This window comes from Hyalella azteca, unplaced genomic scaffold (assembly GCF_000764305.2).
Source record: "Hyalella azteca isolate HAZT.00-mixed unplaced genomic scaffold, Hazt_2.0.2 contig5945, whole genome shotgun sequence".
Classification (NCBI taxonomy): Eukaryota; Metazoa; Arthropoda; class Malacostraca; order Amphipoda; family Hyalellidae; genus Hyalella; species Hyalella azteca.
Genome location: NW_025936119.1, coordinates 251,742 through 273,971, shown reverse-complemented (window position 1 = coordinate 273,971; position 22,230 = coordinate 251,742). Strand labels below are relative to the sequence as shown.

The following is a 22,230-nucleotide window of genomic DNA, read 5'->3' as shown; positions in this document are numbered from 1 at the left end:
GCAAGATCCAAAATCTAGACGATAACATCTGCGTCCCTTGGGGATATTGTACAAGTTTAGAAGGAATTTACATATTAATAAGCGCGTGAATTAAATTATTCTCAATCAAATTTCTAGGGATCTATTAATGTTACCACGGAATCTTCAAATCTTATCGTTTCCATAGAATAATTAAAGCAAAACAAATGACGATGAAACTGAAAATATAATTATGAAAATTTCCATCGTATTTTTTTAAACGTTACTATCATGAAAAATAGTTTGTTACAACAATTTTCTCGGAGTATTTCCTATATGAAATATAGCTTCCGTAAATGTTCGAAGCGAAACCCCAAATCGTCGAGTTTATGTTGCCTCTAAAAATAATCTATGCTAACAAACAGAATTTATTCATAAAATTCGTAACAGTAATTTAATCATAAAATTCCTAAACAAATCCAGCACATTGAGTTTTAATTGGCTGTCAGCTTATAATAAGAGAACTGTATACTAAAACCTCGGAATGAAGTCTTTGCATGGAGAATAATTATAATTAAGTATAATTAAGCGAATCATCCAATGAGTCGGCATAACTTTCATCAGCGCTGACATACATACAGCAAGGAGTCTTTCAACCCAGATTGTCGGACACACATTTCTTTATAAGCCTCAAATACCCTCATTTTGATAGGAATGCACTATTTTGAATGCAAACTTCTGTTCCGAGATTTAATGATTACAGAGTTCGTATGGCAGATGCCTGTCTTCGCATAGGTGAGCCAAAAATTAGATGAGAATTACGCAGGGAATTCTCTTATACATAACCCAGACCATTTCCAAATTAAACTTTTTTATTAAATCTGGAAATGAAACTTTTTTAAATTTAATTAAAGATCTTGTGTAAGCATCTTTGATGTCGTTAAATGTTCATACAGATCTGGATAAAAGTTTTTCTAACTTAAGAAATAAATCCTATTTTCCACAATAATTAACTATTATTATCGTGTCCACGACTGAAGCGAGAACGCTATATACACTTCACAAGGACATACAACATAACGACGATATGATCGAATAAATACCTGATCAAATTCTCGTGAGACGTCGAAATTCTCGAGTATTTGCTCTAAATAATTCTGAGGAGACATTGGCTCCAGAACTATCCTTGCTTGATGTTTGAAAATACGACAGTTCAATAATGCAGCAGATGCTCTTGCTTTGCAAGATCCAAAATCTAGACGATAACATCTGCGTCCCTTGGGGATATTGTACAAGTTTAGAAGGAATTTACATATTAATAAGCGCGTGAATTAAATTATTCTCAATCAAATTTCTAGGGATCTATTAATGTTACCACGGAATCTTCAAATCTTATCGTTTCCATGGAATAATTAAAGCAAAACAAATGACGATGAAACTGAAAATATAATTATGAAAATTTCCATCGTATTTTTTTAAACGTTACTATCATGAAAAATAGTTTGTTACAACAATTTTCTCGGAGTATTTCCTATATGAAATATAGCTTCCGTAAATGTTCGAAGCAAAACCCCAAATCGTCGAGTTTATGTTGCCTCTAAAAATAATCTATGCTAACAAACAGAATTTATTCATAAAATTCGTAACAGTAATTTAATCATAAAATTCCTAAACAAATCCAGCACATTGAGTTTTAATTGGCTGTCAGCTTATAATAAGAGAACTGTATACTAAAACCTCGGAATGAAGTCTTTGCATGGAGAATAATTATAATTAAGTATAATTAAGCGAATCATCCAATGAGTCGGCATAACTTTCATCAGCGCTGACATACATACAGCAAGGAGTCTTTCAACCCAGATTGTCGGACACACATTTCTTTATAAGCCTCAAATACCCTCATTTTGATAGGAATGCACTATTTTGAATGCAAACTTCTGTTCCGAGATTTAATGATTACAGAGTTCGTATGGCAGATGCCTGTCTTCGCATAGGTGAGCCAAAAATTAGATGAGAATTACGCAGGGAATCTTAAACTATTTTCTTGACATTGATCGTACAATTCCCAAATAAAATTCCAGGCATTCATCGCTCCAGTAGTAGTACGAAAGAGGCTTTCTCAGAATACGTAAAATAAAGTAAGCAGGTAAGGCTGATCTATAAACAGTCATCTCGTCCTACTTCAGAATGCATTAGCAATAAAATAAAACATGAATGAATCTTATATTCATGGGGCATTTATCGTTTCGTCTCACCACGGGAATCGACGAAACCTGTGACTGTCGAAAAGGAGCCCCGGCAAAGGACCTCTGCCGTGCATGGTGCCGCGCAATACGCGATCAGGATCCCTCCTGTTTACTCTCTTGTTACTCACTCTGATTGGGATAGTATCGTGATTTTTTATTTTGATTGCTTCCGCGCTGTTCTCGACATCAGTTTTTCTAGTTGCGTCGATTATCTCGAGATGGTCAGCGGTTGTTTCGGTAGTTTTGTTCAGTTCGAGGTCAGGGTCAAGGTCAGAGTTCACAACGCTTGTCTGAGATGTGCCTACATGGATTAATTCCGATATATTTGAAATCTGCGCACCGAATTCATACGAATCAAGTTTATCTTCATTGTTGACCTCAGGAGTGACACCTTCAAATCTCTCTATGGCATTAGTTACTTCGTTATGAACGATACCTTCATCAGGGTTTTTAGGGACATTTAAAGCGTTCGCTGTAAAAACGGTGGTGATTTTGTGAATTTGTGGTGCATTTTCTTTCACTACCGGGACAGTTGACGCATGTGTGTGGTGCTGAGCGTCAAAGAATTGCTCAGTTGGCACAATTACTGATACGATCCTCGTCGGAGTTTTTGCTGCAGTTGCTTTAGTATCATTAATATTCGCATAAGTGTGCTTCGAATATTCGGGCACGGTGGCCATTGATTCCGATGACTCAGTGTGGTGAGAAGTCGAAGCCTCGGTACCTGGGCCTTGTCCCTCAATAACAACAGCATCATATTGAGCAACTTCGTTAGATGAATTAATTATGGAATCAGGCGAATTCGGCGTAGCGAGTAGAGAGCCTCCGCTCTGAGATGTTGATATTAAATCCAACTCATCAGTTGACGTTACTGTGGAACCAAGGCCGGTACTAGCAAGATCTTCTGCCAAGTAGGAAGTCGCATTTACCTTTGTTTTCATCGTGAATACCGTGGGAACTGCTGCAACAATATGAGTGCCAGACTCAAAGTTGATTGTCTCATCCTGCTCACCCTTTACATTATAATTTTCATTTTGATTTAGAACATCTGAAATTTCAGGCAGAGTGTTCCCCTCTACCTCTAACACGCTACTCAGGGTCGTCAAGTCGATTGCCGTCGAAAACGAATCAGCGGCCAGTTCTTTGATTGGGACCTTATCACCATGAGAGTAATCGACGGTGATCTTAATCACGTTTGTCGACTCAGTCGTAGCTTCACTGCCAAAATGGATAGGTTGATTATTATCGATGGATCCAGTCTTGATCGAAGTATTCGTCGATGGTGGGAATTGTACGAAATTCGTGTTGATATTGACGTAAGTCGTGTCGAATAAGTCAGCTGCAGTAGCTAAGTCCATAGAGGAATGTGGCAAAGGAGTTTGGTTTTCGAACACATGAATGGGTATGTGTTGAATTTTATCGATGGGGACTGTGTGAGCCTGAATAGTGTGTGATATGTGGGATGCTTGCGGTGCCGTCTCCAGAATAGTGACGACTGCATCCGTCACTTTTGGCGGTGTAGGAGCTTTATGATGACCTGAACTGTTGGCTAGATTTTCGACAATGTTCGGCTCCTTAGAAACTCCAGTGCTTGCTGATGTTGTTGTAAGCGAACTAGAAGTTGTTAACGATACCTTCGAAGCTTCAATAGAATCTGTTGAGTCACCTGGATTCTGGTGAGTTGTTTCAGCGTTGGGGTCTTCCGATAAAACGACAAGTGGCGTAACTTGTGTAGAGGTTTGTTTTGTAGAGGGTGTAGTTGGCGATGTAGAACTCGCTGTAGAGAAGTCAAAGTCATCAGTGAATTGAACATTCAAAATAGCCTCAGGTAATTTAGATTCTTCGATTGCTACATTTTCGGCTTTTGTTGCTGTAGGTACTTCTTCCGTGAAATTATCGGTGGCGGAGATCAAACCTGTCGTCAATATTGGTTTTGAAGTTGAAGTCGGTGTAATTATGTAGTTAGTTTCTTTCAAGGCCGCCAGCTGCTTCTTGAAGGCGTCGGAATATCCCCAGCAAAAAGCTGAAAATAGAACGATTAAATTATATGATCCCGTCAATGCAGAGATAAATTTACACAATCATCCTTTACGGAGGTTACCGCTCTAGACACAAATTCGTCTATTTCACTATACTTTCACCAGGAACATATACGTGACGTTTTACGTTACGTTTTTATGCGTGACGTAATTAATGCGTTAAGAAAATTTCTTTGGTTCGATCTTATCCTTTAACAAAACGTCGCAATTTTTTAGGGTCTGATAACAAAAATATTGCGAATTAAAGGGTATAGAAATATACCCTCCTATTGAAATAGACTTAATGTGAATAGAGTTGAACATTGCTGAAATTTTAATACGCGGGCTTTAAAGCAAGAGCCCGCAACTAATGTTAGTATTTTGCCTGCTAAGTTCTAAAATCCTTCGTTCATGCAATGTAGGCGTTATGAATGTAGCTTCATAACGTGAAGAATATTGCAGCACATATTGGGTAAAAACTTAATAAATCTAACTATTTAGTTTATTTAGTCACCAGCGACATCGACGCCGACCCCCCAGTTGTGTTCGGAGCTTATCTTCCTCCTGCGAGGGGCGGACCTGAAGACCAGCGTCAGGTTCTTCGGGACTGACGTCGACCATATTTGTGCCCCCGACACCTTCTGCTGACGTGACAAGGGGCCGCAGTACCTACGTCCCAGAAATATTGTTAACGAACGTAATATTGTCGCTTTATAGAACAATATACGGATAATCCTAATACCTGGCCGATCATAACATAACATGACATAACATAACATAGTGATGTCAGCGCTGAAGTAGAGGCCTGATGTGGCCTGTCGCTGATTCTTTTCCTTTTTGTGCCTTGTTCATATTAAATTGACGTGATTTATTGTAGAAGCCGGTATCGGTTCCTTAGGATTATGCCCAAATAAGCGGCCTGTACACTACTACGTAACCCTAATCATAAAAAACTGATAAGTGACCCAAGTCATAACCGACCAATATGTAACTCAAATTACAACCGATCCTATATGAAGACATTACCTGCTCACTCTTGTCTCCGTTATAGACCACGTCTAGATGGTCTTCAGAGCAACCGACCCTATATGAAGACATTACCTGCTCACTCTGTCTCCGTTATAGACCACGTCTAGATGGTCTTCAGAACAGGCGTGGGAGCGCCTGATGAAGCTCGGGGCGAGGGAGTAGACCAGCATGCCATACTCGCAGCTAGGCCCGATCTAAATAAAAAAATAGCTCAAGTTAAATTCAATGAATGAAAATGAAAGTGTGAACAAGGTAAAAATATTTTGAGAAAACTTTTTCCTGGGACCAAATGGAGCTAAAGCGAAGGTGAGTTTGAATTAAAAACCGCTACTCACCTTCTTATCAAGCATGGTAGCTACAAACTTATTCTATATCTGGACCGAATTTTGTGCCCTAGTCTTATCTTGTGCAGCAAGTCTTATCTAATGTCGAGTTTACAATTCCTGTTTTATTTAAAATTTATTCACCCCAAGGCCTAAACCATATCGATCAGCCGTTAATCTGAGCGAAAACCTCCCAATTTTACGCGTTGCAATTACTCTTCTGGAGCGTCGATCGCGTGACCACCAATGGGCAATGGAAATATACATCACCTAATTTCCTCATTTTGATTAGTGGCTCAAAATGTACAAACGATGTCATAAGTTCGTAACCATTCAGGCTTAAATTATTCTCGGTTAACAACGGCGATAACATACAACTTTCCTTCTGCTCAAAAGGTGTTTTCTTCACTCTGTCTCTTTATGAATACCCTGAGATATTTCCAACCACTGCCCTGCATCTCCAACACCTTTTTATCTACAGTCACAGTCCTTGATTCTTCAAGTCTTTGATTCCGTACCTCCCCAGCGCAATCCGCAGTGCAAACAGACCCGGATTCCCTTTTTGAGTTTCCAGTTTGCTTAAAATCCGAGCCTTTGAAGTACGATTAAAAACAGAGCGCGAATGAACATCAAAGGATAGAAGCGCATCATGCTATGTATAAATGAACATTCGCGAGGTATTATTGTTAAAATATATTCAAATATCTAGACGTGCATCGTGAAAACTGATAAGAGGGTTGCAACTGGACGTGAGAATTGTGTTTGTGGTTTTAATAATTTAATAGCTGCACTAGAGCATAAATAAGATTTATATTGGGGAGTTTAATAAATACTGCCACAATCAAGTTCGCAATCAACTTAATTTTAAATAATGTTTCCCAGAAGCAAATCCGCATTGTACGTTATAAACTATTTACAGCGCAAACTAGTTTAAGTTGTTCATTTAAATTTATCTTGTGACGCATGAGAACAATTCCTTTATAAGGAAATGATGATAAAGTTGGAAAAATGCTGGTGAAATGTTTCGAAAATTGCAGAAAATGGAAAATGTAAAGAAAGTATTGTAAATATACGAAAAATTCCAATAAATATAAATGAATTTCTGAAAAAAACTATGACAGATTTGTGGAAATGGAGGAAAATTGCATGAAAAAATTATGTACCATCCTTCGGGGTGAGTTCCTAATAAATTACGACTTTATTTAATTTTCATGAAAGCATGTATAACGACGATGGTATAAAGAATTCCGGAGTGAGACTTCAAAATAAAACATTAGACTCTCGTAAATATTATACTAGCAGGTCAGTCCGGACTTGGCCAAGATAAATTATCTTTATAATGTGAGAATCCCGATATTCAAAATCCTCTCCTCGCTAATCCATCATCCCGAATACAGTTATTAATTTTGAAATTAATGTACCGCAATTAAAGTAATAAAGGCTCAAACCAACATTTAGCACGAAACTTTTTTCACAGTCCTGTTTTTTAAATATAGTGGAAAATTAAATTTTTATAATTCACGAAAAAACGTGCAATTCCCAAAATAAATATTAAATTTCAATTTATAAATATAAACTCTTAATTTATCAATGTCACAAAATTGAACGTCTACAAATAAAATTTGGATGATAATATAGCAATGCAACAAGTATCGTGGATACGCGCTCGACAATTATAGCGTATACGCTATAATTATAGCGTATATACACTTATCGTATATAGATACGCTATTCAAGACTTTTTTGAGGCAAAATTTATTATATCCCCAAAAGGATCGTATAATATAAATAATTGATTATAAATTTCATATACTCCTAGCATCCGACCTATAACACGCAAACGAACACAAGCTTTGAAAAATACGTATAAGATTGATTATAATATTAGTATAGGCTGGCAGAATTTCTTCTCTTAAGCAAGTTTTGTTAAAGATTGATTATAATAAAACCCGTCGGGACGAGTCAGGCAATATAATTAATGTTGTTGAAAAAAACTATTGAAGAAGTCTTTTCATTGCTTTTAACGAAGTCTATTGAATCAAAGGATGGAAACAGACTCTGGTTGTAAAAGACGAGCGCCGGGTCGTTTTTTCCTCAATTAGGGTGCGATGCGAGCAAAAGTCGCAAAAATTCGCTTTCGGGATTAATTCGAATAATTTGAAGTGGAAAACTCCATACAATTTAGGCGAACAAATTTTCGACGAATTCAACTGTGCATTTACGTATTATTCGTTTGACTGAGGATAACGTAATTAATCATTCAGCGACTTGATGAGACTAGTTTCTGCAGTAATTTCTCTCGTTATTCATCCAGCTAAGTGTCGGGAAATACACACGATTAAATGAAGTCGATTTCAGAAATAACAAGATGCAATTGCAGCCGAATGTGAATATCATGTATAAACAAGTAAGGCCTAGTCGCTACGACTAAGATGCGAGTGTACTGAGCTTGCTTACACGATAATTATTATATTATATTCTATTATATTATATTATGACTATTATACGCTTGCTTACACGATAAACACAAACAAGCTCAGGAGTTAATTTGGCGAACGATAAGCAGACATGCGTGCGTCTCAAATACGAGAAAATTACTGAAATAAACTATTTTACAGCTAGATAGAACTCAGTTCAGGTTGCAACAGAATCAGAGTTTGCATAATGGCATCAAGAGACATTTCTAAGCAGCCTCTAGTTTTTACCTCTCGTGTGGCGTCGGTATTAATAAATGGTCGAATTAAACAGAAACAGTATTGCCTGGTCAGAAGATGCATCATTGGCTGACCATTACATCCACAAACTGCAGGAGTTTTGTATCGATGGCTGGCGCAGCATTCAGGCATAACGCAGAAGCCTCAAGGAAGCCGCGCGTTATTCCCGCTGTTTGAATAATGGCATCAAGAGACTTTTCTAAGCAGCCTCAAGTTTTGACCTCTCGTGTGGCGTCGGTATTAAAAAATGGTCGAATTAAACAGAAACAGCCCTCAGAGGATGCATCACTGGCTGACCATTACATCCACAAACCAGGAGTATTGTATCGATGGCTGGCGCGGAGTTCGGGCATAACGCAGAAGCATAAAGGAAGCCGCGTGTCATTCACGTATCAATACCACAGGCGCACATTTTAGTTCTAAGTGAACTTTATAACAAACTCCGTCAACATGGGAGGCAACTTCCAACCCCTGAAGCAGACCATCAACTTTTTGAGGCAAAGAATCTTTAGAAGCTAGCAAACAATGGAGCTACCCCCACGTCAATTACTCGTACGTCCAAAGCAACGTTGAGAAGCCTCAAGTTTCCACCAGAAAACCCCATACAATTCCAACTGATGGGAGGCGAACGTGAAGATAAATCAATATAAAAATCGTCGGAAAAATTGAAAGCGGAGATCAGAGATAGACTCCTTATAGTTAAACCCAGGAAATGTAACATTTGCATTTAATTTTCCAGCACGGTCGCTATTGACATTTACAGCTTTTATCATCCAAGAATGATCAGCAAAGTATTCACTCTTCATTTTATGTCAATTATTATTCAAAATGAACTCTTCAAATATGGTTATAAGCCTGACATGAATGCACTCTCGCGTAATTATTATTCATTCACACATCATGTATATTTTACACGGTTTCCTGCCATTCACTTGCATTAATAAGGGAAAAAGTTCAAGGCCGAAATTTCCGACAGAAATGTTTCGTTACGACAGTCAGGTAAGCGCTGACGAGACCTTCTTCAGACCAGGTTATTCCCAGCAGAGTTTTCACTCAAGCTGCCTACAGCTTCTCCATTTATAATAGAGCTGCAGAATAAGTGATATAGTGCCGCGCAGGCTTTCACGCCACTAATGGCCGACTTGCATACCTAATGCATGATCTAAGATATTGAAACCTAGACTTCGTTTATTTCGTGCCAATATTATTCTGTAATTTTAAATTGGGTCAACGATAGATGGTAACAATTTTCATGATCACCTTTGCCTGAAAAATGTTTGAGAACTAACTTACTTTTCATTTAAAAAATTTATTATTACTTCATTATTCATTACTTTTCTTTTAAATGGGATATTATTGAGTAATTAGGAAAAAAGCCGTGTTGATTAAGCATAAAAGTCTTTCATCTTTAAATGTGTGGCTGGCGGCAAGCTCAAGAAAGCGAGACGAGTTCAATATCACATTTCGAAAGCAGTGCATGTTCAACGGTTCTTTCCAAGAGAAAGTATCCGTCAGGATATTAAAACTTGTGTAATGAGTTAGACGAAAGCAGATGCTTCAAGTTTTATGGCTATTCAACGGCAAAAATAGAAGGAGAAATTTTCATAATTGCCACTCGCTGCAATTCATCGCTAGAAAAAAACTCGCAACTGTCAAGATGCGTCAATTTTAGTTCAATTATTCACTTTTCTTTCAGTGCTTCATTAAAAAATGCAAGACAATCAATTAAGTCAAAAGAAAATATCGGTTCACTCTGCACTCAGAAGATTTACGACGTAAAGAGCTAATAATACTCAATTACAAATCTTAGCACAGTTTGCAGGCGCACTAAAGATTGAATTAAGAGTCGCTGTGTTAATGGAATACTGCAGAAATGTCGACACTTAAGACATCTCTCTACAAAAATGAGCATATTTTCCATATAGCCACAAGATATACATGCAAAGCTCATCTGCTTACATGCATGGGCATTCACTGGGAACCTTGTGTCACTTCTTTGTTAGGATTTCAATATTGTTTTGTCATTGTGCAATGATATTTGAATAAATAATAAAGCACGGAAACGAGATTACCTGGATAACTATGGAGCAGACGAGGCCGGCCTGATAATAATAACAACAATAATAATAACGATAATAATAACAACAATAATATCAATAATAATAGATGAATTGAACGACAACAAATAAATAGTAACGTAATTGAAGACTTATTGATTACTTGGACAGACCAGAAGCAGACGATGCCGGCCTGACAATATTAATAAAAACAACAGGAGACAAGCAAAATAAAAGAAACAAGTGAATAACGGTGCCGTTGAAGACCAAGTAATTACCTGGACGGTCCAGGAGCACACGAGGCCAGTCATTTAATAATAATAATAATAATAATAATAATAATAATAATAATAACAACAACAACAGATGAATTGAAAGACAACAAGTAAATAACGATGCAATTGAAGACCAAGTAATTACCTGGACGGTCCAGGAGCAGACGAGGCCGGCCGTTTAATAATAATAACAACAGATGAATAGACAGACAGCAAGTAAATAACGATACCGTTGAAATTTAGTAATTACCTGGACGGTCCAGGAGCAGACGAGGCCGGCCTGGTAAGGGCGCCTGGAGCCGTAGCCCGGAGTGTGGAGGCTCCTAAAGAAGGCGCGCTCGTGGGGGTGCGCCGAGAACTTGACGGGGTCCAACTCGAATAGGAACTGTCCTCCACACTCTGCGGGTCATATAGGGGATTCGGAATAAAATTTATAATTGTGTATTAATCAAATTAATGTTTTTATGGATTAATAAAAACTAGTATTCTAATATTTAATTATTGAATTTATGAATTCTTTAGAATGCAATGCAGGATTTGAGGAGGGAGACCCAGTGGTTACTATAGATAGGACCAGAGAGGCGCGGGTTTGATCCCAGCTCTGTGCGCCAGTTTCTGGTCAGAGTCGGCGAGGAGGCCGGGCGGTTAAACAAAGCAAAATTGGAGCAGTGAGTTGCGAGTTCGAGACCGCAACAAGCTGTGAATGTTCGGAGATGTTAAGAATCAGTGACAGGCCTACGGTCTAATAAACGCCGAAACCACCATTATTATTATTATTATATGAACGCCGTTTAATCGCGATAGTTCGTTGCTTTCAGACCGTACACTAATGATAATATTAGAACACTATAATTTGCATTTTCCTGTACGTTTCCCGATACAAAATTTCGACAAGGTATTATTATTTATATCATATAATTATATTCAATAATTAAAATATCATTGTTTTAGCTCATCTATATTGAAATCAATCAACAATTGTGCCGCCACAGGCTACCAAACTTCTCGTCTAATTCCCTAGGTGTTAACTGTTCATTCAAAGTAGAACATCGTCGCTTGAGCCACGAACGAGAACAATACGTGCGTCAGCAGACTAAATTCCGCTACATTTTTTGGTGATTTATCGGTTTAGCGTTATCGAAGCTAACTTTTCAGTTAGCGGATTAGCGGTTATCGAAGCTAGCTTTTAGGTTAGCTGTGCCCACCACTGCAGTTCAGAGTACTATAGATTGTAGCAGAGAGGTGCGGGTTCGATCCCAGCTCTGTGCGTCAGTTTCTGGTCAGAATCGGCAAGGAGGCCGGGCGGTTAAGCACAGCAAAATTGGAGCAGTGAGTTGCGAAATTTGACGCACAAGCTGTGAATGTTGTACGATGTTAAGAATCAGCGACATGCGAATCGCAATAGTTAGTTGCTATTAGAACGTACACTAATGATTATATTGGAAGTCTATCATTTGCATTTTCCTGTACATTTCCTGGACTTCTAAATAAATGACAAAATTTTGACAAGGTATTATTATTATTATAATATATTATTATATTCAATAATTGAAATATCATTGTTATAGCTCATCTGTATTGAGATCAATCAATTTTGCCGCCACAGGCTAACAGAACTTCTCGTCTAATTCCCTAGGTGTTAACTGTTCTTTCAAAGTAGAACATCGTCGCTTGAGCCATGAACGAGAACAATACGTGCGTCAGCAGACACGCAGAGCCATCCGACCATGATGTGAATTAAAACATTTACAGATCCCTCCAAGCATGTCCTATACAGGTCGAAATGAACGTGTGTGTCACAAACAATTGTAAAGGCATCGTTATGCGCTAATATCAGAGTGTGTTTATTCTAGACGGTTGCCGAAATCTTTTTAGTGAATGTTCCTTCGCTGTTATTTTTACTGTCTATGAAGAACAAGTCTGGGCAGCCAGGTTTGTTTAAATATTGTACGGAGTCTTTAGGGGGAACTCTGTTCTGTGCACTCAGAAAGCAACGCTAGAAAAAACTTCGCTACGATTTTAATGGTCTAAAGTTAAGCAATGAAAATCTTTCGTGAACTTTAACACAAAGAAACGAGGAAGCGCACACGTCGAAAGAAGCCGTCCATCCTTTCGCAGTGAATACGAAATGATTCATTCTGAAGCTCAGCTGCAGTCAGATGAATTATTCAAGAAAACGCATGATGAAGCAAAAACTTTGAGTCATAAATCTATATTATATACTTCAATTTAAACACTAGCACAACAACGCATTATTATTCAGTCTCTCCCTGCATTGATTTAATAATGGAATAATGATTAATTATTGAATAATGGAATTAATTATTATTCCATTGATAATGGAATAAATGGAAAAGAAAGCTATAAAATGACAATATCTAAAAATGAAAGCTATTCGTAACTTTTCAGCGTATGGGGATGTCTTGATTAAAAAATATTAATATGATCACTGGTTTTTCACTGCTGGCAATTCTTTTTCACGTTAATATTTTCACGTCATTTTTGATCCCTATAATCGAATTAGAGACGTCGACTTCATGTACTGTGCTTGCGATGCAAAAAGAACTGGAAAAATTACATAAGCGGTTGCCCTCTCATACGCCAAGCCATTCGCTCTCCGCCAGCGAGACAAATTTGCAATTTTTCCCAGTAAGTTCTGGCTCCACAGCAAATAAGCAAATAGAAACGGAAAACTATAGCTTGAAATTGACATTGACCAGAGGCTCCAGGGAGAACACTCGAGTGAATTAGGATAAAGAAGCTTACTGAGCCAGCAAGACTCGACTTTTTTATCTATACTTGCAGCCTCACAAAGTGTCGCATGTATAAAATAAGCTGAAATTCATTCACCAGTCTGGTATCGTTGAATTCAGTTTCTCGTTCAATTGAGAGTTTCTCGTCAACTACTTTGAAATGTTTGTTTACATCTTGAGAAAAAAATGAAAATTCTATAATTTAAATTATGTGCCGGTATAAAAAATCTATGCTAAGTAGCTTAGTGTAATATTTCAGAAACAAAACACTACCGCCGGAGAAATCGATCGCAGGGTAATTACTCAAAGAACAACCTTAAACATGAACAAAGAATGTCAACATGCAAATAATTCGGTATCAAATCCGGTTGGTAAAATCAAAGATAACTTTCCGGAAGCCAGAAGATCTCACGAGCGCAATAATAAGTTATTTGTAAGTCCTGCAAGAAGCAATAAAAAGACTATGGCAGGAAGCTCAGGCAAGAGACTGTAGGGAGAGAGATGTCGTCGCTGACAAGTAAAGGCATTAAAGGGAATCGCTGATTGCATTCTGAGAGTCGCTTTGACAGGGACGCTTGCAATGCGGGGCAGCGTACGGTGCTAGCTGATACACCAATAGAGACTGCAATAAACTTGTTAACTCGATACGTGCACATTACACCTAAACACAAGCATCGCTATAGCTGGAGTACATCTAGTCAGTGGTATAAGGCAGCTGTAGAACGGGAGGCATTTTGTAGCAGCCGTGATAGGATAGCAGCAGTTAAAAAAACAGTTCGCGCTACAAAATACGGCTAAAACAAAATGTACATATACAAACTAAAAATAAAAACGCAGCTATCCGATGAACCTGACTTGTCAATAGAACAGCAGGTTTATTTTACTATAATTCTGTGCTATGTAATTTGCAATCGAGTACATCTTCCGGAGATTTCGTCCTGAAAAAAATTGCAGTGAGGCAAAGAGTGAAATAGGTCTACATGAATGCCTCCGTCAAGTACGTGCGGACGCCGTGATGTGTAATTTGGAGCCGATCTTTGCTGCGATCCAATACTCATAAAAACCTCATAACGAGCAGATCAGAAGACCAACTCCCAAGAAGCAGACTTCAGGGCCTCGTGATGCGAGTTTACACCCCCAAGACTGATGGCTTCGGTGAAAATCATCCTCTATACAGTAGTTTTTTAGCGCAGATTATTTGGTTAATTGCCTCGTGATGCGAGTTTACACAAAGACTGATGGCTGCGGTGCAATTCATCCTCTATACAGTACTGTTTTTAGCGTAAATCAATTAAGCAATAGGAAAGCATGGGCAGATTATTCGGTGGTCAATCGATCAACAACCCACAGTTTATCACACACGATTACCCCTCTTAAAATTAGCTCTTCGTGTTCAGCCAGATAAGAACTTTTAAAAAACGGAATTTCATTGATATTTCCAATAGAAAAATAAATTAAAAACTTTAATAGCTGAATTACATTTAGATACTGTCTTCATTAAGCCATATTTTAGCTCAACTGCCGCATTTGAATTTAACCTAATTGAATTGCTAGAATAATATTCATTTTAAATACAATGTACAGGTTTGATGAAATCAACCCCCAGAATAATAAAATTTCTAGGTCCAATGCAAAAGATACAAATCACACACTATTTACGAAAGGAACCACAATCCTTGGTTGTACACGACGCAATTTATCGTCACAACACACGAGCTGGAAGCCCCCAAACAAATTGAATTACGACAGCACCACCTCACCCGCTTCCACAGATCTCAATTTTTACCCTTCGCTAGAGGAGACCAAAGTGACAAACGAGCGTCGAAAATTTCTGGGATGCTGTACCTCCAGCACAGCTTGAGCATAGGAATAATGGTATCCTGGAGACACAGGAATAATTGTTTGCAACTTAACTGGAATTGGAGATACATTTTTTTGTGTAGAAACAATAGCACACGAGACGCTCAAATAATTTACGGCATCGTTAGAGCTAGAAAAATAGTAGGTACCTGAAAATGTAACCTTTTTGACATTTTTCGTGTAACACGGAAAATCAAGCGGAACAATGAGGTAAAAACAATGGGGATTTATGGCGGTTTGCAAGTTTGATTATTGTAATTTGGATTGCGACAATTAATTAAATTTGAACTCGAATATTAAATTCGAATATTAAATTCGAATTTGAATACTAAATTCGAATTCGAATCTGAATACTAAATTAGAATTCGAATAGTAAATTCAAATTAAGAAGCAAGGTACACCCACCGTTCGTATCAGGGAGATCCACCGAGTTGTCCGTAATGTCGTCGCCAGGTAGAGGGTTAGTCTGCTCAGCGTCTTCTGCTCGTCTGTACCAACTGCAGACAGGAAGCTCAGTATTCAGTACAACGTCGGCAATTTATACAAACTACTAATGATTAATATTAATCTAGATATTAACTATTAGATGAAAACTCTTGACCGATGGAAATAATTGACACTAAACGAGATACAAAATATTAAGAACATGAGCGCGCTGTGGCAACTTCATAATTAATCTCAAAAATATAATGAAAATAATAAATATTTTACCGAATAATAATAATTTAATAACATATTAGTAAAACATTATTTATTAGAGCTCGCTTAAAAATATTATGAACCAATATCGAAAAAGCTCGAGACGCTCAAATAATTTACGGCATCGTTAGAGCTAGAAAAATAGTAGGTACCTGAAAATGTAACCTTTTTGACATTTTTCGTGTAACACGGAAAATCAAGCGGAACAATGAGGTAAAAACAATGGGGATTTATGGCGGTTTGCAAGTTTGATTATTGTAATTTGGATTGCGACAATTAATTAAATTTGAACTCGAATATTAAATTCGAATATTAAATTCGAATTTGAATACTAAATTCGAATTCGAATCTGAATACTAAATTAGAATTCGAATAGTAAATTCAAATTAAGAAGCAAGGTACACCCACCGTTCGTATCAGGGAGATCCACCGAGTTGTCCGTAATGTCGTCGCCAGGTAGAGGGTTGGTCTGCTCAGCGTCTTCTGCTCGTCTGTACCAACTGCAGACAGGAAGCTCAGTATTCAGTACAACGTCGGCAATTTATACAAACTGCTAATGATTAATATTGATCTAGATATTAACTATTAGATGAAAACTCTTGACCGATGGAAATAATTGACACTAAACGAGATACAAAATATTAAGAACATGAGCGCGCTGTGGCAACTTCATAATTAATCTCAAAAATATAATGAAAATAATAAATATTTTACCGAATAATAATAATTTAATAACATATTAGTAAAACATTATTTATTAGAGCTCTCTCAAAAATATTATGAACCAATATCGAAAAAGCTCCGTTAATAGTTCAAAGAATAAGCATAGGTAATTCATCAAAAAGTTTGCGTACTCCGCCCCTGGAGAGTCGGGCAGCAGGGAAAAAGGAAACCTAATGCATAATTCCGGCTGACCTGCCCTTGAGGAAGGGTTTGATGGGCAACACGCCATCGTCTTGGGGTTGACCATTACGCTGCAAATGCTGCAAAGCAATGCGCTGCCGATGCAGCACCAACTGTTGCAGCGAGTCTTGCTGCAACGCGCTCAAAGATTGCAGCTGCTTACGTTGAATCCACGATTCCTTGTCAATACCGTCAGTTGGAGAAACTAAATGCGAGTTTGTGTTAGGACGATTTGGAACTTCCTTCTTGGTAATCGGGACAGAATTTATGAAGCTCTGGGGAACGTGCAAGTTCTGCCGGCGTAAAGTTTTAATGTTGGTCGATGTGTCTTCGGAAAGGCTATCAACGTCACGTTCAAACGCATTGGAGTGGATGCTCAAGGATTCTGATGGATCTTTGTTTATAATAGGCCCATAAACTTCATGGTTGATATTACCATGCTTGTTAGTTGAATCTTTATTCACTAGAGTCTTATTAATGCTTCCGCTGTGCGAGAAGTGAAAAGTTTTGTTTTTAATTTCGATGAGCTGCTTTTGATTTTCTTTCAGTTCCTGCAAGTACATTAGCTGGTCGTATTCATCTGATTCGCCATTCTCTACGTCATTACGAACAAAATTATCATCATTTATTTTCAACCTCTTTTTCAGAATTTGATTCTCTAAGTTCCGGGAATTATTTTGATTTATTTGTTCGTTGATGATGTTAGTTTTTGCAACTTGCAATTCTGCACTCGTATCGTCTTGGTCGCCTACAGGCACGCTGCTGCTCGAGGTAACTTTCATTTGTGCTTCATCGGTTGCTTGTTTGAGTTGAATAGCTTGTTCTTGCTTGAATTTCTCATAGAATTCATTTCGTTTTTGTATATCGGAGGGACTTAAAGTTGGTCGAAGGGGATGAAAAATTGGCACTTCTCGGCGGTCGTGCATCAGCTGGTTTGAGAATTTTATTTTCTCTTCCTTTTGATTTTGCCGCTTAGAGATGTTGATAGGGAATTCAGGCACAGAAAATGAAATGTCCGAAGGTTTTACATTCGTTGAAAAATTTCCTGATTTTTGAGAAGCAATTCCTGTGGCAGGAATTGCTTCAAAGATTACAGGGGGCCTGGAAATGGTTGACATCAAGTCAGCTCTCTCCAACGTCGATTTGTTTGGTACAGTGAAAGAAGAAGTTGATGATATCAAGTCCTTATTCAGGGCCAAACCCAACCCATTTGCTGCCACGTTATCGAGGCTGAGCCGCATTGCGGGCGACGACGCTGCATTGTTCCAACGTTCAGCATTATCCTCACCGCTGTATCCAAAATTGGCTACGGTTCCTCCAACTTTGACTTCGGTTCCACCAACTTTGACTTTGCTTCCTCCAATTTTGCCTTCGGTTCCTCCAACTTTGACTTCGGTTCCACCAACTTTGACGTCCGTTCCTCCAACTTTGGCTCCGGTTTCTCCAACTTTGACTTCGGTTCCTCCAACTTGGGCTCCGATTTCTACAACATTGGCACCGCTTCCCCCAATATTAGCTGCGGTTCCTGCAACATTGCCTCCGCTCCCTAAAACATCTACAGAGTTTCCTCCAACGTTAGCGCCGCTTTCTCCAACATTGGTATAATTTAAAAAGTTGTCAGAAAAATGATTCGCATCAGCTCCGAAGGTGGCAGAAGAATTTTTGTAGACAGGCTTCATTAATATTTCGGGCAGGTCCTTAAAATTCGTCCCAATAACATGATGGCCTCCATTAACCGACTTTATCGAAGAGGCAACGATGGGCTTGTTTTTCTGCGAGTAGACGGCATCACTCTTAGAATTGTAACGAAGACGAGCAGGCTTGTGGATGGTCGGAGCCTGGTGTTTTTTTGGTGACATGCCGCGCGCTTCTTCTGTGGCTCTGAAAAAACCAATTACATCTTTGACATCCGGAGCCAGAGAATAACATCACACTGAAAAAATGATGGACATGGTAATAATCCTGCGTTGGCTCGAATAATAATGCTGAGATTCTTAGCAGTTATCGGTAGTCACACATAAATCAGTAAGTGAAGATGTCATAAGCCAATTTCTGAACGGTCATGTCATTCGATTACAGCAATCAAACTTAACTAACAAAGTCACAAATTATTACCACAAAATACACTAAATGTCTGGGCGCAACATTTCACCGGACAAAGTCACAAGAAAATTAAATCACCCGCTCATTTTGGTAGCCGAGGGATGATCGCTGAATTGCCTGACGCCCATCAGGCCTGCCAATATTTGGGCTCAGTGACCTAAAGCTATGACGACGCTCTCTACCGAGAAAAATGAGTGTGACTTTGTCCGAGTAGCGATGCGCTTTCTATTCTGGTGTGGGACATCTCTCAGCTTGGCTCGGCAAAAGTGCGTATCAGAAAATTTTGACCTAGAACCTATGACCTAGAAATTTTGACAATATGAACAAACCTTTTTTAGTGCAGCGCAACGTCTCTAACACGCTTATGACTTTCGTGGGCGTTAAATTCGTCTATTCTCGCGCATAGATTTGCGCTTAATAAATACAGTTCTAACATACAGATGTGAAAAAGGGTTCCATTTTCAATGTAATTAGACATCAGAATGAATATTAAATGATCTGTAGCGCTGAGCCGCTGCCTCACCTGTCGTAAACCGAGTCGTGGCCAGAGAAGTGAGGGTCGTGGTAGGCCCAGATACGAGCGGGAGAGGGCGCCGTGCGGGCCAGCTTACGGTCCCGGGCTTGGCCCAGACGTAGCAGCATCCCGTAGAAGCTTCCTGAGAATTAAAAATAGTATCACATAAGTATCGTTGTACATAATTAAACCATCAGCGTCGGTTGCGAGGGTTGAAAAAAACGCAATTGTACGTCGTAAATTATGAAAATATGAGGGTCATTCCATAACCATCATCCACGTATAGCACTACAACATCATCACTTAACGAGGAACTTCATGTCATTGAACATCAGCTCTGACTGACATCAGCTAGTATACTAACAATCATCACAGCAACATACTTCATTATTACACGAGCACTAAGTTCATACCATACTGCCGGGCACGTGCCAAGCATCAGCCAGTAACAGTCCAGTACAATATTCTTTAATAATTTCTATAGAAGCATTCACACCATGGGCATGGCAGGTGCCTTGAACGGCTGGTGTGAATGCTTCAAAAGAAATGCATTTAAGAATATTATACTGGATCGTGACAGGCATATGCCCGGCAGTTTGTTGCGAACCCGGCCTCAATGTATGTACAAAGCCTGCGTTGCAGCGAGGTTTCGCACAACCGCTTCTCTTAAAGAGGGTTCAGAGTTGGATAAATCCGTATCAAATAACATTTAATGAAATGCAATGCGATGCAGGGCATCAATTAACGAGAGTTAATTAGCAGCAGCAGGAATAAGGGCAGCAATAAATGAACAACAGCTGCTGAGCTCAGCAGATTATCAAGAGCTGCTGCAGCCGCAAAGCCAATCAGCCCGAGATCTGCAGGCTCAAACTGTGCATTACGGTACTGTTGCGGGAGAACAGTCGACGGATAAAGTCGGGACATATTGTGTAGAGGTACGACGAGAGTTCATGCACAATGTTTTAAGTTTGCTTGAATGACGCAAACCTATTATGTAATTATTGCACGCAACCATCATCCCATTCACGGTATTATTCTTGTACACTTTTTCATTTTTCTTAAATTTATATTTCAATGATTTTATAACAGACTAATAATAATATTACAAAAATGAGAATATCAAGCGTATTATGTTAGCTGTACCCACCAGGATAGGTAGCACCAAAGGCGTCCAACATGACAGGAAGCAGCAGCGGGAGGATGAAGAGTCGCTCCACGTGAAGCATGTCCGGAAGTTTCAAAATCACTTTGGCGCAAGATACTTCAGAATGTCTGATAATTATTGGTTATTTTAATATAATACAATAATAATTGATTAATTCGATAGCCTAGCTTGCTTTAATTCTCGGGTCGTTACGATTCAACAAATTTCTAGAGTTTTATACGTTCCAAGTACACTGTGTTTCAATGGAGGATCTAGGGTAAGTATCCTTATACACGTATTATTTTAGATGAATTAATATTGAAGATGTACTGAACTGAACAGATGATTCACAATGAATCACATTTAATTTTTCATTTTAAAAAATTCCATTCATTCACTGAAAAAATTATTGAACGTCACTCAATTTTCCTAGTTCCTTGTTAGATTTTTACCAAAGTTTGTTAATTGTTTACACCTGCGTCATTTTAATTAAGATTGAAGACTATTAAACGTAATCTTTTACTCCAGTAAAATTTAGCTTAAAACACTTAGGAGGCATGAGCTAAAACAGTTTAGTCGGCTTACGCAGACTCTGAAAATAAAACATTGCATGTCAGACACAAAATTTCAGTAGGTTGATGAATCAACAAATGACGAAAGAGAATTTCTGACCAAAAGATAATTTGCGTGATTTTTTCTTAAGAACAAGTTTTATATAATTATAATATTTACATAAATAAAAATGAAAATTATATAAAGTTATAGTGTAGTATAGCTTATCAATACATACAGTAAGATTACCCGCGACTTGATTTTTTAGCGTAAAAGAAAAAAAAAGCATAACAACCTAACACAAATTAAAAAAGTCACGGGAACCCGTACACATCAGTTCTCGCTCAGATAAACAGCAGGACAAAGAAGTTATTCTCTGCACGCAGGCTGTGCTCACCGACGCCAGACACTCGGTATAACTGCTCGGCTTTTGTTTGTCTTCAAAATCGCAAGGCAATGCAACTGAACGCCATATTGCATGCGCTCAACTCAATTTGAATTCCTAATTACGGCAGTAAATGAAATGTAAACATATTATTCTTTATTATAGTATGTACATTATTTAATTTATTCGGATTCTTAAGGTAGCGTTTTCATTCAGACAAGTTTAATTAAAAATAATGTCATTATTATTTGAAACTGCTATACAGTTTACGAGTAGTTTCTCCAGCTGTCTAATAATTGGTACAATGGAAGAGTCAACGAGAAAAATTTCTCCAAATAAGAGGCCTATTAACTCAGGCGACGGGAGAGGCCTATAAAATCGCAGATCCTCTTCAAGATGTAAAAATAAAAACAGCTACGTAGGCGAATAGCTTTAGGATATCTGCAGATGAAAGACTAAATTGACGTAGTGAATGAAGAAAGAGCAAGGTTTTTGTACAGTCTAGTACGTGTAAGCAGGTATATTGCTGCAAAGCTTCAAAGGACATTGAGATCCAGTTGATAAGGTGTTTGTATGTGGATTATTGCACACGATTCGAATTGATTCTATTAATTGTAGTCTGATGAGGTCCGGTTTGTGACGTAGAATTTTATTTATATTATCGTATATTATTTATTAGCGAAATATTTATTTGATC

General features: G+C 38.3%; 1 protein-coding gene across 1 annotated transcript; it reads right to left on the bottom strand.

The window, feature by feature from the left end:
- Positions 1-796: 796 nt before the first annotated feature.
- LOC108672767 lies at positions 797-20,963 on the bottom strand. Its single transcript, XM_047880698.1, has 8 exons — positions 20,600-20,963; positions 19,462-19,594; positions 16,848-18,716; positions 16,341-16,432; positions 10,871-11,019; positions 5,324-5,445; positions 4,737-4,891; positions 797-4,227 (listed from the first exon to the last, which is right to left on the bottom strand). Exons 1-8 carry the CDS (start codon positions 20,676-20,678, stop codon positions 2,210-2,212), a joined length of 4,617 nt encoding a protein of 1,538 aa, XP_047736654.1. The 5' UTR covers positions 20,679-20,963; the 3' UTR covers positions 797-2,209.
- Positions 20,964-22,230: the final 1,267 nt, after the last annotated feature.

Coding starts and splice junctions, on each gene's coding strand:
- LOC108672767 (XM_047880698.1), bottom strand. CDS start 20,678: ATGCTTCACGTGGAGCGACTCTTCATCCTCCCGCTGCTGCTTCCTGTC. Junction 4,892..5,323: donor AACGGAGACAGAGTGAGCAG/GTAATGTCTTCA, acceptor TCTGGGACGTAG/GTACTGCGGCCCCTTGTCAC. Junction 4,228..4,736: donor GGTCGGCGTCGATGTCGCTG/GTGACTAAATAA, acceptor TTCTATTTTCAG/CTTTTTGCTGGGGATATTCC.